The sequence below is a fragment of the Cupressus sempervirens genome, chromosome 4 (genome assembly GCF_028749045.1).
Source record: "Cupressus sempervirens isolate cs-2001-9-10 chromosome 4, ASM2874904v1, whole genome shotgun sequence".
NCBI classification, from domain to species: Eukaryota; Viridiplantae; Streptophyta; class Pinopsida; order Cupressales; family Cupressaceae; genus Cupressus; species Cupressus sempervirens.
This window is the reverse complement of record NC_143121.1, coordinates 261,247,373-261,273,563: the sequence shown is the minus strand read 5'-3', so window position 1 is coordinate 261,273,563 and position 26,191 is coordinate 261,247,373. Positions and strand designations below refer to the sequence as shown.

At 33.8% G+C, this 26,191-nt stretch overlaps 1 protein-coding gene across 2 annotated transcripts in view; it reads left to right on the top strand.

Annotated features, from left to right (window-relative positions):
- Positions 1-18,199: 18,199 nt before the first annotated feature.
- LOC149560984 (uncharacterized) overlaps positions 18,200-26,191 on the top strand; it is a 40,888-nt gene continuing 32,896 nt past the window's right edge. The window contains exons 1-3 of one of the 2 annotated variants that reach the window (XM_089824918.1): positions 18,200-18,400; positions 18,586-18,979; positions 24,972-25,149. In XM_089824918.1, coding sequence (XP_089681044.1) covers positions 18,864-18,979; positions 24,972-25,149 — 294 coding nt within the window. In that variant the 5' untranslated portion in view covers positions 18,200-18,400; positions 18,586-18,863. Of the gene's footprint in view, positions 18,401-18,585; positions 18,980-21,805; positions 22,448-24,971; positions 25,150-26,191 lie in introns of those variants that run through there. The other variant, XM_089824919.1, reaches the window with a different exon arrangement.

Here is a 26,191-nt window from a genome sequence, read left to right as displayed (position 1 = left end):
GACATAGTCATAGGTCTCAATGGTTGGATCCACAATTTAGAATGTGTAAGGAGACTTGTCCTATTGGTAGCATTATATTAGTTCTTGACTTTGCTGAGAACTACACATTGCAACCTCAAATTGAGACACAATCTTGGTATTACAACTCCATTCAGATTGCTACTTTTGTCCACATAACATATAAACATGCCCCTGAAAGTGTAGAAGATAATAATAGATCTCACTCTCATGAGTTTGTGCAACATTTTGATTTCTTATAGGAGCATGACATTGCCATGGATAGATATATAATTTTGTCATATAATTGCACAGGTTAATTCAAGAATGCTCGCATGTTTTATTTGTTGTGTAGGATGCACATAGAGAGGGGGGTGCCTCATATTTGGAATTTTTTTGAATCTAGCCGTGGGAAATGGGAACATGATCGAGTAGGGGCATGTGTGAAGAGAGCTTTAGTTAAGGAGCAATTGAAGATTTTAGGAGCAGAGATTCTTGACACTCGTAGCATTGTTGATTGGTGTAGTTCAACATTATCACAGGGGGACTCTTGATTCAGTAGTACACAAGTTCTTTTGGTTGGTTGAGGAAGGGTCCATAGGTGATAGATCAGAGTGTGCTATAGTGAGAGACTCATAAAAAATGCATTCATTCTGGAGCTCTAATTCTAGTACATGGACCATTTGTACATGACAACTAGCTTGCTTTTGTCCTAGTTATTTTCAGTGTGATTGGAATCACTGTGAGTCAAGTGAGTGGGTGGACACATGGGTTCCACATTATCTTATTCCATTGTCTATCATACCCTCTATCAGAAATGATGACATGGAAAGTTCACTTGAGCATAACCATCTATTAGATCTTCTTCAGCCAGGACATATCTTTGCATTAGTTGCACCATTGGGGAATGATGAGGAATTAGATTATTGGTTAGCACGTTGTGTAAGAGGGAAATAAAAGCTTGCATAATTGATCACAAATGATGATGGATTCACATATCTTATTGGTTCACTGGTTATTTCTGGAACATGGCTGCGGACATGCATGCTTAGAAGGAATGGAATTCCTTCATTCGAAGACTATTAGAAGCAAGAAACAATTTTCATATATTTGCATATTATTATAGCAAAAAATATGAAGTTGTTGAAGCATAAAGGAAGACCAAAAGTAAAAGAACTTCTTACTATTAATAATGTTGATCATGAAGCCCTATTGGAGACCCTAAAATAAAGAGAGGACCCTACTGGAACACTCAACTAGGTATATTTACATCTTATGTTATTTTGTTCATAATGATTCAGTGAACTCATGATTATCTTGTTTAATACAATAAGTTACTAATATTTTTTATGATATTGGAATGTAGGTACATCATGAAGAGTAGCCATGCATGAAGATAAAAAACTAAACAAGGAGCAAATTGAAGAAAAATCTATTCTATTTTTGACATTATGATTTTTGAACTATGGTTTTTGATACTACAATTTTTGGTAGTTGTGTATTGATGTAATAATGATGAAACACTTGAGATATTGTAAATGTAAACTTGTTGATTTAATGTAAGAAATAAAGATTATTTTAATTAATGCAATTTATGTGGAGGGACCTAGAAAATGATGATTTTAATACATACTAACACCAAACATGCACTGTGCCCAATACCAAAAACTTGAGAGAAGTAAAAAAATATGTTTTTACTTAATACTAACCCTAGTGACACCCTTGTTCTAGCCGTGGAGAGCTTCCATCGTTTGCGGTCACCCCATATCGAAGAGTCTCCAAGGTGCTCCAAGTGTGTTTCGAGGTCAATCTTCCAAGGGTTGTAACTTGGAGCTCGTGAGGGCTATTGATGAAAGATCAAATGCTACAAGATGATCATGTCAAGGCCTAAAATAATCTATCTCATTTTTGAGAGATCACATCCTATTTAGATTTGGCACATCGATCTCACGCGATGCCAAAAATTGCAGTGTGCTTTGGTTCATAGGTGCATCACAATGTAACTTTTAACTACTAATCTCGACATCAAATCGTCAGTGCTATTAACTCCAGATGGGCTGCTAAAACCTAGTGATATGCTTATTCTAGCCACGAAGAGCCTCCATCATTCATGGCCACTCTGTTCTAAAGAGTCTCCAAGGTGCTCTAAGTGCATTTTGACGTTGATCTTCTGAGCGTCGCAAATTGGAGCTCATGGGAGTTATTGATGAAATTTCAAATGCTATAGGATGGTCACGTCAAGGCCTAAAATAAACTATCTCATTTTTGAGAGATCACATTCCATTTGGATTCGGCACAATGATCTCGCTTGATGCAAAAACTCGTAGTATGCCTCAGTTCATAGGTGCATCATAGTGTAAATTTAATTGATCTTGGTATCAAATCATTAGTGCCATTAGCTCCAAATGGGAAGGTAAATCCTAGTGACACAAATGTTCCAGCTATAGAGAGTCTCCATAATTTGTTGCCACCCCATACCAAAGAGTCTCCAAGGTGCTCTAAGTGTGTTTTGAGGTCAATCTTTCAAGGGTCGTAACTTAAAGCTCATGGGGGTTATCAGTGAAATGTTGAATTCTATAGGATAATCATACTAAGGCCTAAAATAACCTATCTCATTTTTGAGAGATCACATTACATTTGAATTCGACACAACAATCTCACTCGATGCTATAATTCATAGTGTGCCTTAGTTCATAGGTGCATCATAGCGTAACTTTAAAACTATTGATCTTGGAATCAAATCATCACTATCATTAGCTCTAGATGGGTGGGCGAACCCTAGTGACACCCTTATTTTGGCAGTAGAGAGCCTCCATCATTCATGGCCACCTTGTACCAAAGAGTCTCCAAGGTGTTCTGAGTGCATTTCAAGGTTGATCTTCTGAGGGTCATAACTCAGAGCTCGTGAGGAATATCGATGAAAAATCAAATGCTACAGGAAAATCATGCTAAGGCCTAAAATAAATTATCTCATTTTTGAGAGATCACATTCCATTTGGATTCGGCACAAAATCTTGCTCAATGCAAAAATTACCAGTGTGCCTCAATTCATAGGTGCATCACAACGTAACTTTGAAAATTTTGATCTTGACATCAAATCATCAACACCATTAGCTATGGATGGGTAGGTGGACCCTAGTAACACTCTTGTTCCAGCTTTGAGGAGTCTCCATCATTCGCAGCCACCCCATACCGAAGAGTCTCCAAGGTGCTCTAAGTGCATTTCAAGGTCGATCTTTCAAGGGTCGTAACTTAGAGCTCGTGAGGGCTATCGATGAAACATCAAATGCTATAGGATGATCATGTTGAGGCCTAAAATAATCTATCTCATTTTTAAGAAATCACATTCTATTTTGATTCGGCACAACAATCTTGCTCGATGCCAACACTCGTAGTGTGCCTCAGTTCATAGGTGCATCAAAACGTAACTTTGAAATTGCTAATCTTGGCATTGAATCATCAGCACCATTAGCTTCAAATGGGTGGTTGAACCCTATTGACACCCTTGTTCTAGCTACAGAGAGCCTCCATCGTTCATGACCACCCCATATCGAAGAGTCTCCAAGGTGCTCTAAGTGCGTTTCGAGGTTGATCTTCCAAGGGTTGTTACTAGGAGCTTGTGAGGGCTATCAATGAAATGTCAAATTCTATAGGACAATCATGCCAAGGCCTAAAATAACCTATCTCATTTTCAAGGGATCACATTACATTTGGATTCGACACAACAATTTCACTTGATGCCAAAACTCGTAGTGTGTCTTAGTCCATAGGTGCATCACATCATAACTTTGAAACCGCTGATCTTGGCATTGAACCGTCAGCACCATTAGCTCTAGATGGGTGGGTGAACCCTAGTGATACCCTTTTTCTAACCACAGAGAGCCTCCATTGTTCGTAGCCACCCTGTATGGAAGAGTCTCTAAGGTGCTCTAAGTGTGTTTCGAGGTCGATCTTCCGAATTGTAACTCAAAGCTCTCGAGGGCTATTGATGAAACATTTAATGCTATAGGATGGTCATGCCAAGGCCTAAAATAATTTATCTCATTTTTGAGAGATCACATTCTATTTGGATTCGGCACAATGATCTCACTTGATGCCAAAACTCACAGTGTGCCTTAGTTCATAGGTGCATCACAGTGTAACTTTGAAACTATTGATCTTGGCATCAAATCATAAACACCATTAGCTCTATATGGGTAGGTGAACCCTAGTGACACCCTTGTTCCAACTATAGAGAGCCTTCATCATTCGTGACCACCCCATACCAAAGAATCTCTAAGGCGCTCTAAGTGCATTTTGAGGTCAACCTTTCGAGAGTCACAACTTAGAGCTCATGAGGGCTATCGATGAAATTTTGAATGCTACATGATGGTCATGCTAATGCCTAAAATAACCTATCTCATTTTCAAGAGATCACTTTCTGTTTGGATTTGGCACAACGATCTCACCCGATGCCAAAACTCGCAGTGTGCCTCAGTTCATAGGTGCATGATAGCATACCTTTGAAATCACTGATCTTGGCATTGAATCATCAGTGCCATCAGCTCTAAATGGGTGTATGAACCCTAGTGACACCCTTGTTCCATTCATGGAGAGCCTCCATCATTCGCGGCCACCTTGTACCAAATAGTCTCCAAGGTGCTCTAAGTGCATTTCGAGGTCGATCCTCCAAGGGTTGTAACTTGGAGCTTGTGGGGGCTATCGATGAAACATCAAATGCTATAGGATAGTCATGATGAGGCCTAAGATAACCTATCTCATTTTTGAGAGATCACATTCTGTTGGGATTCAACACAATGATCTCGCTTGATGCCAAAACTCTTAGTGTGCCTCAGTTCATAGGTGCATCACAGTGTAACTTTGAAACTGCTAATCTTGGCATAAAATTGTTAGCACCATTAGCTCTAGATGGGTGGATGGACCCTAGCGACACCCTTGTTCCAGCTGTGGAGAACCTCCATCATTCATGACCACCCCATATCGAAGAATCTCCAAGGCGCTCTAAGTGTGTTTTGAGGTTGATCTTCCAAGGGTTGTAACTCAGAGCTCATGGGGGCTATCAATGAAACATCAAATGCTATAGGATAGTCATGCTGAGGCCTACAATAAACTGTCTCATTTCAAAGGTTCTCTAAGTGTGTTTGGGCAGGTGAACCATAGTGACATCTTAAGGGATTGTAGAAATTATTTCAAATTAGACATATATGATAGCATTTCAAATTAATCATTGCATCAAAATTTGATAATAAAGGTTGTTAAAATGTTATTCAAAAATTATTGCATTTGAAACGAATATAAAAAACATGACCAAAATGAATGATATTCCATAAACATGAACAATACCCATGATCCTTGATAAATTGAACAATACTATACTAAATTATTATGTATATCATTATGCACATAAATGACAAAAATATATATCAAAATACATGTACATGTATCCATAGATAAATTACACACACACACACACACACACACACACACACACACACACACACACATATATATATATATCAAATTTCATGTATCCATAAATAAATAATGCAAATATATATATCAAAATACATAGATCCATATACAAAATGTGGCTGATCATGCCATCACAATGTGTATAATATCAATGTTTCTGTATACAATGTGACATATGCCATCTCAAAATGTCTCATAATGCATCCTATGAAAAGTATACTATCCTATGCTGCTGGTGGATGATAAAAATGTAGCCTCTTCGTTGCACTAGGTGGATCAGATGCCTCCTACATAAACAAAAATGAAAACTCAAAGTTAGACTACTAAATTTATATGATTCTATGTATCTAACATTGAATTACTCAAATGCATAATGATCTTTTTTTAAAATGAAGATTTGTAGTATTAAACTTTCATCATAAATACCTTTCTCGTCGACCTCCTGCACCAGTCAGGAGTTGTCTCATATGTCCACGACAATGCTTGAACCTCATTGATTGTGGCCTGTGTATGTTCAAGTATGTTTGTCAAATGAATCTACAACTTAAACTATAACATTATAATTCATAGCATGTTAAATTTATAACATATAATCAAGAATTCAAACTACAACTTACTTGTGTCGACTCCTCCTCTAGAAATATAATGGCTGTGTTAGCAAAGATACAAAACTCTAGCATCCAACCTTATGTGCACTAGGTGTTTCCTATGAGATACAAAATACTAGTTGTTAATATCACGAAAATAAGTTTTGAATTTATTTATAAAAGTAACGAAAATAAAAAATAAATGATACTTATATATACAATGGGGCTCTCACTACAAATGGAAATGCCAGAAGGTCTACTACATGGAATCTACCTAGACTCATCACCAGTAGCCACACCCTATACAATAAAGAATGTAATTAAATTTCATTACCACAAACATTTTACAAGAATGCATCAATATTTAATCACTTAAAAAGCACCTAATTACATTTCCCTTGTCAATGGGTTGTGCCTCATCCCCTGCACTCTGCCCCCAATTGACAGGTGATACCTACAAGAGAAAAGAAAAATTTGAAACCATATATGCTCCAATATCAAATAGAAAAAATAATTAGAACACAACATAATATGTTGTAGATGTCTCAAGGCCAAATGAAATAGCTGAGAGCATGACATTATCGACCATTTGAGCTCCTCCTTTATCATCAACTAAACATGAATGAAGATCACATACATGTATAAGTTAGTATGGGTTAAAAATAAAAAATAATCTATTATAAAGATCAACTTTAAATCCCATATGTCATAACAAAAAAATGTATATGCATACTAACATAGAAGGATTCCATGTCTCTGCATGCTCCTCCTCTCCCACGTTAGGGTGTGTAGCCTCTATATGCGCATCTAGTGTATCCTCGTCAAATACAAATTGATACTCAGAAAGAATACCTATGGGACCTAGACAAATATTCTTGCACATTATGCAAGAATGAGGCACACAAACATGTGACGAGCTTGTCAATGATGAACTCGCACCAACATCATCAACATTGACCTAGCCTAGGATATCAATAGGCTACTTAATCAATGGATGGCTCTAATAGTTTGAGAGCTAGCCTCTGCAATGATATCAGGATGTTGCATTGGAGGAGGGGGAGAGACATCAGTACGGGGGACAAAAGTGCTAGCTTTCTTACATTGGGCAAAGGGTCTATCCTGAGGAGCTCCTCCTCCTACACTCATGTTGGGCCTCATGCTCCAATAGTTCACCTTGAGGCCCAACACAAATTTGGCATACAATTTTCTAATGAAATAAAGTGGCACCTCTAAATTGTTGTGTGGAGGGATGTCAAAAACCATCTACCAACGATCCCAAAAGTTTGCACACATAGCCTCATTTGTGAACCATTTAATTGATAGCTTGGGCTTTATGCATTCTACTTGTTTACCAATTTTTGGGTCCGCAAAAAGGCTAACTATATCATCTTTAGTTATATTTAGGGCCACAACCTCATCATAGTCCAACCCATCATCAAACATGGCATGCATTTGGTCATGCCAATGGAGAGCAACATTTTGTTCATTGGTAAGTGTTTCAATATTATCCACTATGGTGTTTAACATGGATAACATGGGAGCTAATCCGAGTATAATGTTATATGTGGATCGCAAAACCCTTAGTTCAACGAGATTTTCAAATATCAAATCTTCAATTTGAGGAGGGTTTTGAGGGTGTATGGGATCGTTTGGTGGATGGTTTTGAGATGGTATTGGATCATTTGGTGGTGGGTTATGAGGAACATTATTTCCTACCTCAGTATCATCATTTGGGTCAATCATACCTATTAATTTGCAAAACATAATTTATATTAAAAAAACCTAAATTTCAACAATTTCTATTAAAAATCTTAATTTTTAAGAAATTAAATTTAAAATAAATAATTTATAATAATATTCATTCAAAACATTAAAAAAACTAAATAAAAAACTTACCCTTATCGGATACTTGTTCCAAAATCTGATACGTGAATGGAGCTCAACACTCAAGCCAAAAAAATGCAATGTAAAAAGAGCTCTTGGGTTTATAAAAAAAAACTATGTTATAGGTTTCAGGTATCTGATATGAAATTGAATACCCAATTACCAATTAAGTACTTGAAAAGGCTTGTTCCTAACTTATTAGCTTTGATATCATGATGGGTGGAAAAAAGTCAGAGCAAATTTTGAAGTGCTTTTAGACATTTTCAAACTCCACTTTTATCACATCACCACTTTTTGGCACACTATGATCCTGCACATACCCAGTGCTCAAATTAATGTCTAAGACATTTGTGGTTTAGGGCCCTATTTGATAATCATTTGAAAGGGCCCCAATGTTGACCAAAAAATGTCTCTCAATATGTTTAGAGATTTAGAGGCAATGCCATTGTGGTAGAGGCTTCTACAAGGGAATGCGCCTCGTGATTATGGCATTTATACAGAAGCAAAAATTGCTTCTTCAACTCCTTTCACTCAACTCTTCACTGAACTTATTCTTCAACATCCTTTTCTTCCATTGTTGGGCCAACGTATCTTAGAAACTGATGCCATGTGGTTTCAACCATATATAGTGAATATGTTGTAAATAAAAAATTAATTATATTACTATCCAAATCCTTGATCTTAGAAAATAATATTGTATATAGAAAAATCTGTAGATGTAAGGAGAGGTATTCGATGAAAATCAAGAGTTTCTATAGGAACAATTATTTATTAACCCTAGGTGTCTAATGTGGGATCATCTTGGGTCTTTGAGCATTCTTGTATCAATTAAAAATATATCTTGTTTTCTGTACCAATTTGTTGTTTGTTACATAGTCATTGCTTATGTTGGTTTCATGTTGTGCTTGGTTACCATGATGATGGGGACCTATCCTTGATCCTCCTCCTAAGAGTGCATGCCTTGATTGTTTAAATTTCTTGAGTAATGAACTGTTCTTTGTGGTCTTGTTTCTTGTGAATTGGGATTCAAACTTCATGAATTCCTTGCATATGGTTGAAACCTAGAAGGCCTGATAGTCAGGAATGTTGATAAACTTCTTTTAATTATTACATCAGTTTGGCTGCCAATTGCCTAGTCTTATATGGATCTTGTTTCCATTTTGTCATGTGATATTTATATTGCTTCTATGCATAACTCTGAGAAAGACTTGTTGTATGTTTAAGTTTGAGTTTTCAATTTCAATATACACTGCCCTTGGGTTGTTTTCTAAATTTCCTAAATACACATTCTAAAAAATTATCGTGCATAAAAGTTTTATGATGCATTTTTCTTCTCCCACCATATAGACCATTGCAACGAATATTGATGCAATTTTAAATGGAACTCTTTATTTGTCAAGATTAAAAATGAACTCCAAACTACTCTAAGGACCAAAAAAGGCTTAGACAACAACATTCCTTGATTATGATTTCTACTATATGCCCATCAAATATTATTTCATATGTAGGTCCATGAAACTTAATGATGATTTCCATACTTGGACCTAATTTTAATTGATCCTATATTATACTGATATATCGATTGTATGTTATACAAATATCTTATCCAGAATGGAAAAAAATGTGAAACAAAACCTAAAGAATTGAAAGGTTGAAAGTAACTAAGGATTAATTTGTTTAAATATATAAGATAGTCCAAACTAACTTTTCAATAAAGTAAAATCATTTCCTAGAAATATGGATGGTTATCCAAGAATCTTAATACACATAAGACCTTCATATCTAATGTAGGGCATAAAAATAAATAATCTCTACAATAGAAGTATATTGAATGACAAGAAACATTCTCTTTCTAGTGTATACTGAGTGTTTTCACCCTCACAATAGACCAAAAAAGAGAGAAGGTTTCTAGTCTAGGATGCAAAAATCCCTAGGTACCATCCAAATTGATCTATTATGAATATTGATCTTTTTTATCATTCAATCAATATGGTTCATGATGAAAAAAGGACAAAACTTAAAGAATAGATTCTATATGATTAAAATAATAATAGAAAACTATCATCTAACTCTAAAATAAATCAGACATCAAAGAAACTAAACTTAAAATCTATACTAGAAGATAAGCTAGAAACATAGAAAAAATGAATCTCATTGAGAGAGAATACATTGAGATATAATGAGAAATATCAAAGGGTAGTCATTTCTGGGGAGATAGTTATGTTTGGGAGTACTAGTCTCAAACATACTACAATATTAAAAATAATTACCCCTAACTATAATGCACAATACTATATTGTTTCTTCTAAATGAAATAAAGATAATGCTTATCTTAGAAACCAAAGCCATGTGGTTTCAACCATATTTAGTGAATATGTTGCAAACAGAAAATTAATCATATTACTATCCAAATCCTTTATCTTAGACAATAATATTGTATACAAAAAATTTTGCAGATATAAGGAGAGGTATTTGATGAAAATTAAGAGTTTCTATAGGAACAAGTCATGAGATAAGATTCCTAATATAATATGATGTTTTCTCTGTCAAAAATAGTATTAATCCTATTAATTGAGAGTTTCAAATTATAAATAATTATTTTCCAACCTGAATTAGAATAGAACCTACCAAAAATTAGATTATGTGTTAAAAAAACTATAATACACATGATATGAATTATGCCCTTTATTGTTCATTTTTATTGTACCTAATCTCATGATAGTTCTACAAGAATTCGTAATCAACCCAACTAATCAACAACTAGACCAATTTAACTAGGTTATAGCTTGTTTCTTTCTAAAAATATCTGTTATGATATGTTTTTGTAGAATTTCTTGCGAACTCTACCCCTTTTTCGTGATCTACATTATTTTTGTGTAGGATCTTGAGGTAAGTCACTTAGCACAGGTTGAGTGAGTTTTATTGTTTTATTATTTTAATTCTAGAATATGTATGTAGTTGGATCATTTGTGGTAAAGCTAATTGTTCATTTTATTGCACTTGATGCGATGAAAGTTCTACAAGAATTTGTAATCAACCTAGCTAATTAGCAACTAGACCAATTTAATTGAGTTATGGCTTATTTCTTTCTAAAAATATCTGCTATGATATGTTCTTGTAAAATATCTTGCGAACTCTGCCCATTTTCATGGTCTACATTATTTTTGTGCAGGATCTTAAGGAAAGCCACTTAGCATGGGTTGAGTGTAATGACCCTACTCAAATCTGATTGAAAAATTTTGATTTTTGGCCTTGGAAATTTTGTCAAGCACTTCACATATAAGGGTCATATGACTATTATAACATTTTAGTTTTCTTTAATGACTCTTTTCTTCAATTAGCATCAATGAGAATGCTTGCAAGAAGACTCAAAATTGTCTAAACAATGACCTAACATGAATGTGCAACTTATTGTGACAATATTCAATGCATATATGTGACTGAAACTACTTGCAATATGCAACTACAACAATTAGTAATTATGACAAACACTTTGGATGCAACCTAAGATGGCATTAATACACTTACAACCAAGTGGCATTAATACATACACTTGGTATGCAAAATTATAACATTATTTATGACAAAAAGAGAACCTATAGCCAATTGAAATTTTGTTAAACAATTGACATGCAAAATAATAAGCTGATCATGAATGATAAAAACGTATTCAATTATAACTATATCAGACCAACAACTTATGTCTCCCTTATTGCACATATAATGTCAACTATAATGCTAGTATGAAATGGCCAAGACTCTTGGCATTGCAACATATGCAAACTATGTAATTTTCTAAGTACAAGTGTAGCCTTATTATGAAATCTAAAATGCAATATATATGCAACAATTGACTTGAGAAACTTGGTACATGAATTGTAGAAGAGTTGGAGACTTGATTGTAACACTTGTTGATGATGAAGACCACTCCAAATGAAGAAATCGACTCCCTTGAAGTGTCGCCCCTATTCTTTCCTGGCAATACTTTAGATAAATAAATGCAGACTCTAGGCTCCTTGAATTTCTCCTTGAAATGATTGTCTTGCTGATAGCAATTGAATGCAACAATACCTAGAACCATAGGATGCTTCAATGATGAGCTATGAACCAAATGTCTTGCCAATGGTGCCCTTTTTGTAGTATATTAGACCACTGAAATTATTTACCAGCAACCTAATAGCTACTCCAAAATACGCCAAAACAATTGCCAAGCTCTCCCAAGATGAATGCTCAAATACCCACAAAGAAACAATACCCGAATGAGACCTTACAAGCAAAAATCTGAATATGATATGCAAAATTGTCCTCCATTAAAATTTGAAAAGACTAGTAACTATATAATAGCAATGTGCAATAAATGAAATCAAACCAATGATGAAATTCCAAAGCTCCAAAATGCCTCCAAAATTTGCAATAGATTTCCTCAAATTGATACCACCAAAATTTGGCCAAGGGCCATAAAATTTTTCTTTGAAGTACAAGTAGAAAGTTTGAAGGAACTTTCTCAACTTTGCAATAATTCAAGTGATATTTCACACCCTCAAAATTGCTCACCAATTGAGAGTTTTTTTTCTCAATGGCCAAAGACATTTGCAAAAACCCTAGGCTCCACAACCATCAGACATCAACATCAACAGCAACAAATTTGCCTAGTGAGAATGAAGCCCAGGATGCCTATTTATTCTTTTTCTCCACAAATCTGCAATAGATTTTCTCAAATCAATACCACCAAAATTTGGCCAAGGGCCATAAAATTTTGCTTTGAAGTACAAGTAGAAAGTCTGAAGAAACTTTCTCAACTTTGCAATAATTCAAGTGATATTTCACACCCTCAAAATTGCTCACCAATTGAGAGTTTTCATTCTCAATGGCCAAAGACAACTACAGAAACCCTAGGCTCCACAACCATCAAACATTAACATCAACAACAAAAAGCCCAGGATGCCTATTTATTCTTTTTCTCCACTTTCTCCAAAAAATTCTAGAACATTATTTTATTTTATTTATTAAGTGACTTTATAAAATATTTTATAATTCAAGTCACTTTATTAAATTAATTAAATATAAAGTTACCTTTTAATATTTATTTATTTGATAACTTTATAAATAATTAACTTAATACCACTTATTTATTTAATTAAAATAATTAATTAGTCATCCTTATAAAATATTCATTATTTTGAACAACTTAATTAATTAAATTAATCAAATCAAATTACCTCCAAAAATGGGGACATTACATTGAGTGAGTTTTATTGTTTTATTATTTGGATTTTGGAATATGTATGTAGCTAGATCATTTTTTCAATTGTGAGATAATATGTAATAAGCACCTTATAAGAGATCTCTTTGACTATATAAATATATACATGTTTAGAAGGAAATATAAAGACATACATGTTTACAAAGAAAAGAAAAAAATATTTACATGTGTACCTTTTCTCACCCTTGAAGAAAATTGCAGAGCAAGGGCATGCCACAACTATGAAATCATAGAGAAAGGGCATCTATATCACAAGGGCACAACATGACAATGAAATTGTAGAGCAAGGGCATGACACGAAAATGAAATCACAGAGCAAGGGCACGACATGACAATGGAATCATAGATCAAGGGCATGGCAATGAAATGCAAAGATCGTGAAGGCACAACAATCAAATGCACTGATCACAAGGGCACGACAATGGTCATAACTCTCCACCCTTGTTTGGAGCTCTCCACCTCTTTCGCATGCAAATTTACATAACCAAACAAAATGGAAAATGATTTATGTCATCTTTTGTTTTTTTTGTTTATGCTCTCGAGGGCATTGCAATTACGACTCAAACATCAGTATTCTGATGAAGTCAGGGAGAATTGTAAAAACAACAACATGCAAATCACCACAAATTACAGTACCATTGCAAATTGCCATTGTAATCTAACCCCAAATACTGTAGTGTGAAACACATAGCATGAAAATTAGAAAGAAAAGAAAAGAAGATCTATTAGTTCAATTAACTTTTTGTCACTTGATCGTGAAATTGACCCATACCTTGCCTTAAAACAATGAGACCTGCACCCTAATGTGCAGAGGAAATAGAGAAACTTGCTAAGCCTTCAAACATTTTTATTAGACTCCTCTTGGGTATCAAAAAACAACATTTCTATACTAGCAACATTTTTGGACATGATAAGAAAATTGTAGCTTCTTAAGAATAGTGAGATTGAAATAAGGTGTTTCTTTTATAATGAATTGAATTACTTCATCCTGTTTTCTTCTTATTGTCTACACAATTTTTTCTGTAGGAGTATTTTGATAGGAGTGTTCCTATATCTACACTTTATTTCCAACTATGCAGACTGATTGGCTTATACGAAACGCCAGCTAGGACTATGAGGGAAATTTATTCTATTTGTTGCCAAGATTTAAATGGATTATGAGTCATAGATATCACTAGCTTAAGGTACAAACCTTGTCACTCCTTAGTCAATAAATGATCATACAGGAAATAAGGAGGACTAAATTAGGGAGAAGATGTACTGAATTACACAATGTAGTTGAAAACAATAACATTTTGGGTTGACAATCCATAATAGTTGTGAGTATTTTGAACTTAGTACAGACTTAAACTTGCCACCTATTACCTAAACCATGGTTGGCAATATGGTGTTGTGTGTTGTTCCCAAATTATAAGTTCTTTAAATTCTTACAATTGCAATACAACAATTTATTCTAATGTGAATATATGATCCTCATAGAAATGTTTGCTATATCTCTTATTAGATAACTCTATACTGGAAGTGGTGAAATTATGATTTGTTTATCATGCATTAATGGTGTGTAATGCCAATTGTTCAAGTAAAAACAATGTGACATTTATTTTCCCAAAATATAACATCCATGATCTCTTAACAAAATGAACTCTAGGAATAAGTTCTCTAAACCAAGTTATGGTGTGACTAGTAGTGGTGTGAATGGTTACGTTCCTTAATTTACATGATTGTCACTATCTTTTCATTTATAATGCTGATGATAGTTTATTAAGATTAGTAATTAGATTGTTAAACTTTGGTTACATTCCTTGCTCTCAATTAAAATTACTCATGGTGAAATCTAAGGTGTTCAGTGTGTTGAGTATGAATACACACACACTCCTTAAATTTTTGTATGGAAATTGTCTTTTAGAATTACTGTCACTAATATGTTCACGAGAGATTATGTTCTATCTTGAAGAAGTAGGTACAAAATTGGATTGACCTTTATAGCTCCATGATAAATTGACTTCGTGATGTCTTGGGCGACGATGTGTATCTCCTTGATGGTTGGGTGTAATTTGGAAATTGGGAGGGTAGGAATGGATGCATTCTATTTTTCTTCTTTCAACCTATCAGGGTCTGAAAAGTGGGATTCATTACATTTTGTCTCTCTTTTCGATAATGTTGATGAATTTAGTGCTTGGCTCAAATATTTATCTTGTTGCATATATAATTACGTTGTTAATGTAATGCATATGTGTGTGACTATTGTTACTTTTATCTTGCATATGAGTAGATATGCTTTAACTAAAAGAAATGTTACACGTGGGTAAATGTGTTACAATTTTTCGTTTCACTACATATGAGTAGATGTGTAGTGTTCTTTTCTTTTCCTTGCCACATTCTGTGATTAGGCTAATAGACACATGGTTACATGCAATATGTTTAATGACTGCACCAGATCCATCTGATCCATCTTGTTTTAGGAAGCTAGGCTTCTCATGCCAAGGTTGACACATTCTTTGTGTTAGGAAGAACCCCGAGGGATTAAATACTCTACAATTAGTGTGGTTAAAGTGCCTGGGCTACACTCCCATCTCAGATAGCAGATGGACACTGTCTGATGGCTTTGGAGACTGGATACACAGAAGGACACACATCAAGGTTTTATGAAGCCTATTTTCTCTTTTACATTCATCTTAAGGATGAACAATTGATGTAATTTTATAAATGGATAATGTCATAATGAAGATTGTGATGTATGTTTGATCATACTTGTAATGGGCATTGGATGGATGTTGGATGTGTAGATCAACACCATAGACATTGATGTATTATATTAGATGACAAACTCATTATTATTGTTAAATTTAATTATTGAATTATGAATGGTTTTCTTTGACCTTTCAACTCAGTTTCCTATTAGTGAATTTTTGCTTTTCTCACAAAATGTGTGATGTGGCATTTTTGTTTTGGACATGGTTCTTATAAAATGGAACAATCTTCTAGAAATTTGATGAGTGCCATATTCAAATTCTCTACAACAAGATTATGTATGGACCTTCAATCTTATGTCTCATTAAAAAATTCAACACTATTTCAAATAAAATTTTAAATAACCATTATATAGGGAGTCAACTATAAATGAAAGAAATTCATAAAGAGAATGAAAATAATGCGTGTTTAAGTTAAAACATTCATCAAAGTATCAATTTTTTTTAAAAATATTTTTTAGTTAAAATATAATTATTATTAATATACATTGTTAATAAGTTAGATTTTTAAGTAAAATTTTAATTCCTTTTGTGATGAATAATTACCCAACATATGGACCAAACTAACATAAGATTTTCAGATCAAATTAGCTTCAATTCTAAAATGTAAGCTAGTATTCTTGATGGATTTGTGAGAAGATCTTAGGTATAAAAGATGCTATCTCAACATATAAATAACTTAATGACTAAGTTGAACTTGAAGTGGAAGAGTTACTTAAACATTTTGATTTGGATTGTTCAATATTTCTATGGTATAATAGTTTGATTAGTCTTCATAAATTATAATAAGAGGAATTGATTTTCTTCTGATCAGAGATTTTATTATGAAATTAGTACAAGTTCTTAGAGATAAAAGAAGAAAAAAATTAATTACATGTTAATCATGGTTTATGGTTTAGCAACATAAACCATGAAAAATCTCAAACAAAACCTACGTGTGTTATATTCTTTATATTCATACTTTGTCTATGGCTAAAACTTTAAATAAACACTATTTTAAAAAATTGCAATACAATTATCTACAAATATATATGCAAAGTATTGAATCAACTCATATACATAGAGTCAACTTTGTCTTAACCAAGTGACACCAACACGAGTTAAGTATACACTAATGCCCTTCTAGGTATGAGTTAAGTGTAAAAAACTAACCATATTCCCCATCGACTCCCATTGTAATCCTTAACAATCCTTAATCTTTATTAATATTTAATGATCTCTTTAAACATGTCACCAACATATTTTGGGATTATAGATCTAAAATTTATTTTGATTGGTAAACGATCGAAGCCTTGTATATTATATTAGTAAAAATAATTGAAAATTACAGAGTTCTCCGTTCAAACGGGCACTGGTAGGAAATAACAGAGTAAGAAAACCTCTAGTCTTGCTTGGGACCGAGGTCCTATATAAATTACAAATGTAAAAGGGGCATACCCCAGTATAGGTTTTTAAAATATTTTCTTCCAGATTTGTACATTATTTGATATGCTCTCTTCTACAAAATTAATTTTGCATGGAGCTTTTGTATTTGAAGGGTCAAGGAGAAGCTTAGGATCCTAAATTCCTTGCACTTGTATGACCTACATAGGGAGAAAGAGCTCATTGAAATCCGCATAATAAATCACAACAGGCTTCCATTTGAGTGTTAGTACTCAATGTCCAAAATATATGAATAATTTTTTAAAAATGTGAAATGAACAAATACAAGGTACAAGCCAGATAATAATCACAAGACCTGTGAATAGATCTAAAATTTTGAAGCCTAACAATAGACAAAAAAAAAATTCTATATATAATTATAGTGATTAATTTTTAAAAATATTAAAAAATATTTATAATTATTTATACATATTTCTTCAATAAATGAAACTTGTAACCTTTTATATATATATATTTTGATTTAAATAGAAGTGATTAAACTTTTATGTGGTCAGAATTCCCATTACATAATAAAGTCCCATAACAAATACAAAGGGAAATAAAAACGATCAATAAAAATCAATTATATAATAATATTTAAAAGAACTATTTAAAAAATCGACAGGCACATATATTTGGCATTTACCAAAAAACAGAGATAATAATTACGTATAGAACCAAAAATAAAAAGCAGGCAAACAAAACGAAATTGCATTTTCTATGATTTCAGTGCTTATCAGTTTAATCACGAACCAAACCACTTGGCCCGGGAAACTTGAGTAAGCCACCATCACAAGCGGACCAGATGGCCTACATTTCAAAATTCCTCAAAGCGTGGATAGTATCTGCACCGTTGATTTTCTATTCACCGTCCATTGATCGAATCCGCGGAACGCCAAACATGAATTTGGCCAGCCTGTTCCTCTTGAAAACCACCGCGTCACTCGGTAATAATCGCATTCATTATTGTATTTCGAGTCATCGGACCTGGATCGATTCCTCGGGAGGACAAAATCAATTAGCCAGTGTGTAATTTTTTTATATTCCTACGCTCTTAGTTTAAATCAATCAAATTTTCTTGTAGATTATCGCAGCTTTATGATTCCTTAAAGTGTAAAAGACAAGGAAAAGGTCTGGCTAGTTAGATTTTCACAGGAATTTGTTTCTGATAGATCGATGAAATTCACAGGAATTTTCTTGAATTTGACAGATTGAGAGGTCGAAACGCGGTAAATACTAAGGGCTTTGTCTGACTACAGCTCAATTTCCATGAATTTGCAAAGAATCGGCGAATTTCTCGTAATTGAGTAGATATTCTTTCGATTTACGAGATCGGGGTTTAATACTTGAAAGCTTTATAAGGGAGAAAAATCCCTAGTGTAATTTGCTACGATTTGAGGGCTCTGTCTTTGATTGCTTTGCTGAAGTAGGAAATTTAATCGGAAGAGGAGTGTTTTGGTTGAATTTGTTAGGGTTTTGAGTTTAGATATGGCGATGAAAGTACGGAAAGAAGCAGAAGAATCGCTTTTGGAGTCTCAGAGCAGTTTCAGCAAGCAGTTTCCGCAGAATCGTCCTCCTCCGCGTCTTTCCTCGGATTTTCGCTGGTATACACATGCTTTTATTATCTTTCTAATTAGAATGTTTGGATCTTCTTTATTCATTTAAGTTGGCGAGATTATACTGCGGGATCAAAAAAAATATTTCTGAGATTACAAATAATTTTCATGGAGATCCCGACATAGGTGGCAGAACTAGTTCGATTTAGCATTACACAATTTTTTTTGGGGTTTTGAATTCTGAATTGTTATTATCTTTCTAATTAGAATGCTTGGATCTTTTTTATTCATTAAGTTGGCGAGATTATACAGCTGGATCAAAAAATTATTTCTGAGATTACACATAATTTTTCTGCAGATCCCGACACAGGTGGCAGAACCAGTCCGATTTAATATTACACACTTAATTTTAGGGTTTTGAATTAAGGCTGATATATATATATATATATATATATATATAAAATATGTGTGTTTGTGTAGGCTCATAATTATTTATTAGTAGCACCTGTTCTAAGGCTAGTGGTTATGGGACAATTTATATGCACTCTTTGAACTGTTAATAGTCTAAATGAGTTTTATTTTCATTACAAAAAATGCATATAAGTTACGCAGACACCTATATTAATAAGATTATTTTATAAATTTTTTAGTAGAGCATATTAGGAATATTAAAAACACCTCATATGCGTAAAATATAGAAGAAAAATATAATGGAACCAGGTCACTTTTTAAAATTATAGAGTTAAAAGAGTTGATCCTCCATTATCCATTTTCAAATTATCTTCATTGCATATTCCAAATTATTTCCAGTTTATTAATTGAAATTTGTATGGGTACATTCTAGTTTAAGCTGTGGAGAATTTTATGAATTATTTATATAGGAAAGTCAGAAGACAAAAAATAATACTATGATATTTGCTAAGTATGAGATATTTTTATGTATCGTATGGTGATATTGTTGTCATGATTTAACTATGGAGTTTTTAGAGTCAAATATATTACCTAAAATTGTGTAGATTTTGAGTCAAACACAACAGTGAGTCAAACTATGTAGGTTAATGAGTTTGACTAAAGATTACATAGTTGAATCATGGTAGCAATATCAATATGTGATTTTTTACTAATAAGTAAGAGCCCCTACTTTTCAGTTTGTAATTTCAAGGGTAGAGTACCATAGATGGAGCCACTCATATTTGAAGTTCTAAGACTAGAGGATCTTATTATTCAAGAAAAGATTACAATTAATTTTGTAGTACGATATTTCACCTCTGTGAAAATATTTATTTAAGCTATTCCATAAGTATCTAGTCCAAGACCATTTAACTATGGAGTCTTCCAGTCAAATTTATTGCCCAAAATTGTGTAGATTATGAGTCAAACACAATGGTGAGTCAAACCATGTAGGTCAACGAGTTTGACTAAAGACTACACAGTGAAATCATGGCTAAGCATCTACTAAACTTTTTAGTAACAATTTGTAAAACAATTTAATTGACCTTTTAGATACTCAAATTTGCCGTGTAATAATATTTTCTACAAATAAAATTTGGAGGCAATTATAAAGGAGGAAAAAAGTGATGAAATGAGATTTTTGGATGTTTATCAATCATATGAAATTTTTAAAATTTATGTTAATGCGTTTTTTACCATTTTATATGTATGTGTATGTAAATATATACATATGTAAAATAATAAAAATAATGAAATCTCTAAGCTTCATAATTTTTTTAAAATTATAATAAAGAAAATTTGAGCTAAGCTTCATAATTTTTTTAAAATTATAATGAAGAAGATTTGAGCTAAAGATCATCTAAGTATCTCTAGCATATTGCTATTAAACTACCTCCTTATAAATATCCCCAAAAAATAATAATAATAACATGCCATTGAAATCTATTAAAATTTTTATTCATAGAATTCTAACCGAAAATAATGACTTGTCGAGTTGAGTTCATAGAACAATGCAACCCTCTCCTACATTCTAAAGTAAACTTTTTAATTAAAATTTGAAAATTATTCTATATTAGAATAAAAAGTCCCATACAAAAATCTTTCCAATTTAAAATTTAATAATGAAATCATCCAAAATAAAATATAAATTAAAAAATCTTTTTCTTTAAATAAAGGAAAAAAAATCTACATTAATTTTGAGAATTTATTTGGTTCTCTTTACACATGACTTGCAAAATATTTTGTTGACTTGCAAAACTGAAAGATCTCGTGAACAAATGTAATTGTTGCCACGTCCCACCCTTTGAGTCGTACATAAAACAAACCACCCCAAAAAAAAAACCAAGACAGTGAACTAGTGAAGACTTATGTAACGTTGTATCCTACCAACGGCTCTTAGAAGTCTATACAATTCTAGCCATATCACTTACGTGCATTACACTATCGATTGAACATATATCGAACTTATAATTCACTTTAAATAAGACATCATAAATAATAAAAAATAAATAAATCGAAATCTGTCACCGAACACATGCTCGCTAGGCATACGTGTCGCGGCCCCATCACGTGACCTATGGGACGCTTTAAACTAATCTCGAAAATAAGTGACACGTAGCTAATGAGCCAGTAAAAGAGTGTCCATGTGGTATTAGCCAGCTCATCAGCACATGTATCCCTCAACCATTTCCTTTCTTTCCGCGTATAAAAGAAGCTTACGTGGCATTAGTTCACCGGCCAAGGTCAACATAGATCCCACATGATATCCCGCCAATTGAGCAAGTTTTATTTTCCTGCTTGTCTTATTATGCCTGAAACATCCATTTAGATAGAGACTAGCTAACCATTTCATAATCGGGGCACGTGGCGGACATCGACATGATCACCGAGTGTATGGAAGAAATGTGGCCCGTCGATCTCAGTTCCGCCGTCACTATTTCGAACCCGGCGAATGACAGTCATATCGCATTCAGCCAGGTTGTTGAACTTGAGCGCGTCCACATACTCAGCAGAACGCATCAATGACTTATGATTTACGAATTTTTTAATTAATCGAACTCTGCGCAGAGTAAATTGTTGAAGTTCCTCCAATGGTGCAGAAATTTGTGGAGTTCGCTTTAGATTTACGAAACTGGTGTAGAAAATCTCGTCATAAAATAATTCAAGGGAATGCATTTGAATCCCCGGGACCACGGTACCGACACCTTGCAAATCTACTGAATTCTTTTGAATTCGTGTGAATTTAGTAAAGAGATACCGTAGATTCGACGGGGCTCTCGTAATTTATTCCGATTCCGGGACAGCGGTGCCGTGCAGGGGAAATTTATATTGTTTACTCGACTGTGAGTGTTTTGACATTCATTGTATTTCAAAACCATATGCAACTACGGAGTTTATAGGAGACAGACTTTATTTTGCTGGAGTTTATTAGCGTCTAAGGGTTTTGAGTACCAAGATGGCTATCGAAGAAAAGAGAGCTGCAGAAGAGTTGCTTCTAGAGTCTCAGACCAACATGAAAGGGGAGTTTGTGTGGAAGCCTTCACGACCTCCTTCGGATTTTGATTGGTATTTGTGTTTATGTTTTTCCCCGAAATTATCATCGCTTTTATTAGCTTTACAATTCGGTAATCCGGATTTTTTCGCTTTTTCGCTTTTGGAAATTTTTTGTAGGACAAGTTTAGCAGTAACTTTTCGGTAAACATTTCTTTAATCTGGGTGTTTGTGAACTTTTGTTTTTCATTAGATTAGGCTGTACTAGTTTTGCTCTCGAATTTGTAATTAGAAAAATAAAAATTCGCACTAAGTTTACTTATGATTAAGAGCAATTTTGTAGGAATTTAGTAATAAAATAGTAGATTTATTTAGTCTAAAATTTAGTATTTACGCAAGTGTGCTGTACACAGTTATTTACCATTCAGTTTTGTAATTATTTTCGCTTTTCTGAAGATTAGTATTGTCCTGAATGTTTTCGAGCTCAACTTCGGAGTAGCATTGTGAAAATACATATCTTTAATCTGAGATTTGCGATTTCTGTTGCCTTTTCTAATATTATTGGTCTGGATGCCCCCCTAATTGTTCTAGTCTTGAGTCTCCTAAATTTATTTTGAAATTAAAAAAATTGATACCGTACTCACACGACGACTTGATTGAAGTTTAACGAAAGAGAAGACATGAAATACACTCAATAAATTACTGTATAAGAGATCCAGCTTTGACTACATTGTATCATATTTCCTGGCAAGTCTTTCATTTGTCCTTCTTGAGGCATAAACTACGTTAATTGCAACATCAATCTAATCTACTATATCTAACTGGCCCTCGAACCCAATGAATGTCATTTCTTGAGCATTTTTATCAACTCTGTAAGTCAATATGTCAAGAAATGCTTTAGAGTTCTCTTGAAGCATTTGCAAAAGATGCGACATCAAGCTAAAACAGAACATGCTGCCCTACTACTCCAAGGGATATTAGAGCCCCATGTCTTTATGTCTCCATGTATCCTCTGGGCTATGATAATATTCCAGTAAGCATATAACTACTGGGATCACGTGGGCACGCAAAACAATGGCCATCTTAATAATGTTCATCTCACGATCCACATAAAATGTCCTTCATTCCTAATTCAAAATTCAGGAGGAGGGGGCACCAACATTCTCCAAAGACAGCTAAAACAGAACATGCTGTTCCTAGCAGTCCAAGGGATATTAGAGCCCCATTTGTTCACGAATCCTCTGTGGTAGGATAACATTCTAGCAAGCATATTAATGGGATCACATGAGCCAGCAAACATATGGGCATCTTAATGATGTTCATCTCACCATCCACCTAAAATGTCCAAAATCTGTGCAACGCAGTCTCTACTTTGGTAATCTCTAAAACCAAATCCAGTCATGAGGTATGTAAGGATTCCAAATTGGGTTTCTCATATTCTGTACAATGCTATACCATTCAGTAGCAGACAACAGAACTCTGCCATTACTTCTCTGGTGTCTCACAAAAAATGGCAATTATAGAATCTTCATAGTTATACCCTGTCATTTCCTATCTGTGCTGCAATGGTAATCTAATCTGAGCAACTTTAGCAAAGCAAATACTGACCACTGCATTTAGGTAAAAGAAAAGAAGACGTGGATAAGTGCATGCCAAAACTCAGGTAAATTTTAGTAGGTATGGCGGAAATTCACAAGAATGACTGCTGGAAAGCTAATAGCACTTTACACTATTACTTGCTGTCAAATTGTTTCTGTCTATGTGCAATATTACAGATATATTATGAACAGTTTGAAGTATGGAAATCTATATTCTAATTGACAGGTTTAAATGTATTTTAAAGCTCGGATGCCACAATAATTTTATTCAGTTTTATTTTTACAACTGATTCCTTAAGTGAGCATATTTATGCTCGTAGTTTGGTAAAAATGTGTCATCGTGTAAGCTGCAGACAGCATAGGGTTTTCATTCTTAATATACACAAAGTTCGAACATGTTGCAGCATCAAATATGTTATGTAATGAGTGATGTCAGTCAGTTGTGTGACCGAAGTTAATGTTGTGGCCAGGTTTACTGGTTACAAAATCAATAAATTGTCTGGTAGCCTGTCTCATATGGGGTATTAAAGCAGCCATGGAGTTGGTTGCCTATGAAAATTCCAAGTTTCAATTTCTAATTTTCTATCCTTTGCATTTCACACTGGACTACTCCATACTTCATTTTCTTAGAAATAACATATGAAATGGAATCGGTGCACTTCATTTGTACTTTATCTTTCTTTGGTGGGTGGTTTTATCATTATGTTTATTTATTTGCTGAGTATGCTTGGTGCATTTGAATTCTGTATAGATCATAAAAATGAAAACATAAACTACAATGGAATTGGGCTTATTGTAATTTACGAAGGGAGGTCATTTACTTGATTCCACATTATAGCTTGCAGAACTTAATGAATCTATCATAGGAATAAATTAGTTTTTGAAACAAGAATAAAGAAAATAAAAAATAACATCACCTTAGGTGTAGAAATTTGTTATGTATTTTGCAATACAGTCAAAACTTAAACTTATTTAATCTTCTTTAAACACTTGCCATGCAGGAATCCATCTGGTTTGGATGTGAAAAGTTTCAAGAGAACCATAAGGACACTACAACTGGATCATTCACATAAATGGTGGAGTCTTGTTTCATGGATTGTAGCATTTCTGATGATATTAGTCATTCCTATACTTCGACTTATTTATGTAAAACCTGCAGACAGCAAGGCTAGTCATCAGGTAGGTATCTTCGTTTGTCTTATCTTGTTTCCTTTATTTGTGTACTCACGTTGCCTTAAAAATGGTCTTAAATGCCGGCAATAAGACAACAAATTTGAAAGATATAATGCTTGGAAAAAGACAAACAAGTGACTATGAACATCTCTCTCCCAGGAAATATAAAACTTGCACAAAGATCAAACTATATTGATGTTTTCTCCAGGTGACAGACCATGATTAAAGTTTCTGGGAAAGGATTGTAATATGAAGAAAGCCTATGGTTCCATATAATTTATTCATCTGCGAGAATGGAGAAATTTATAAGTAGTTTTTGAGGATGCAAAATGATGACAAGGGTCTGTTGAACAGTATAGTAGAAAGCAAGGTATTTCCCCTGGAAACTTTTGTAATTGTGCCCAGGCTGAGAAATCTCCAAAGCTATTGAAAAGTTCACTATTGCTTTTAAGATTGTGGGATATTTTGGGTATCCCAGTAGACGCATGTGACAGTGATTGCATCTCACTTACCAGTCTCCATGTGTGTGTGACTGTGAACAACAGCATCCAGAAGGTGATTAAGGTCTTCAAATTTCGGGAGCAAGTAGTGTAGACCCTAGAGTTCCCTTGTACAGCTTAACATTTGAAAAAGACAACCTTCTAAATGAGAAAGACCACGCACTTTTCACCAATATAACTGAAGAAGTGGATAAAGAGCCTATTATTTCTCTATACAAACAGTGATACATGTGTTTAATCTTATATCATAATAATTCTTGGAAAAAGCTCACATACTTCCATCCATGAGAGAACAAAGATGGAAAATCTTGTTTACACAAGTGGTCTACAAATATGCTAATAAAAATATTATTATCATGTGGCTGAATGGAGTTGGAAATTCTTGGGTCAAGTGATTGACTTATTATCATAATTTGTAATAAATACTTGGTAGAGAAAGTAATCATTGAATGGGGGTTGCACAAGAAAGGTCCAACTAAGTTGGATGCATTTGTAGAAAGAAAGTGAGGAGCTGATTCCAAGGTACATGTGGATGAAGTAGTGTCAAT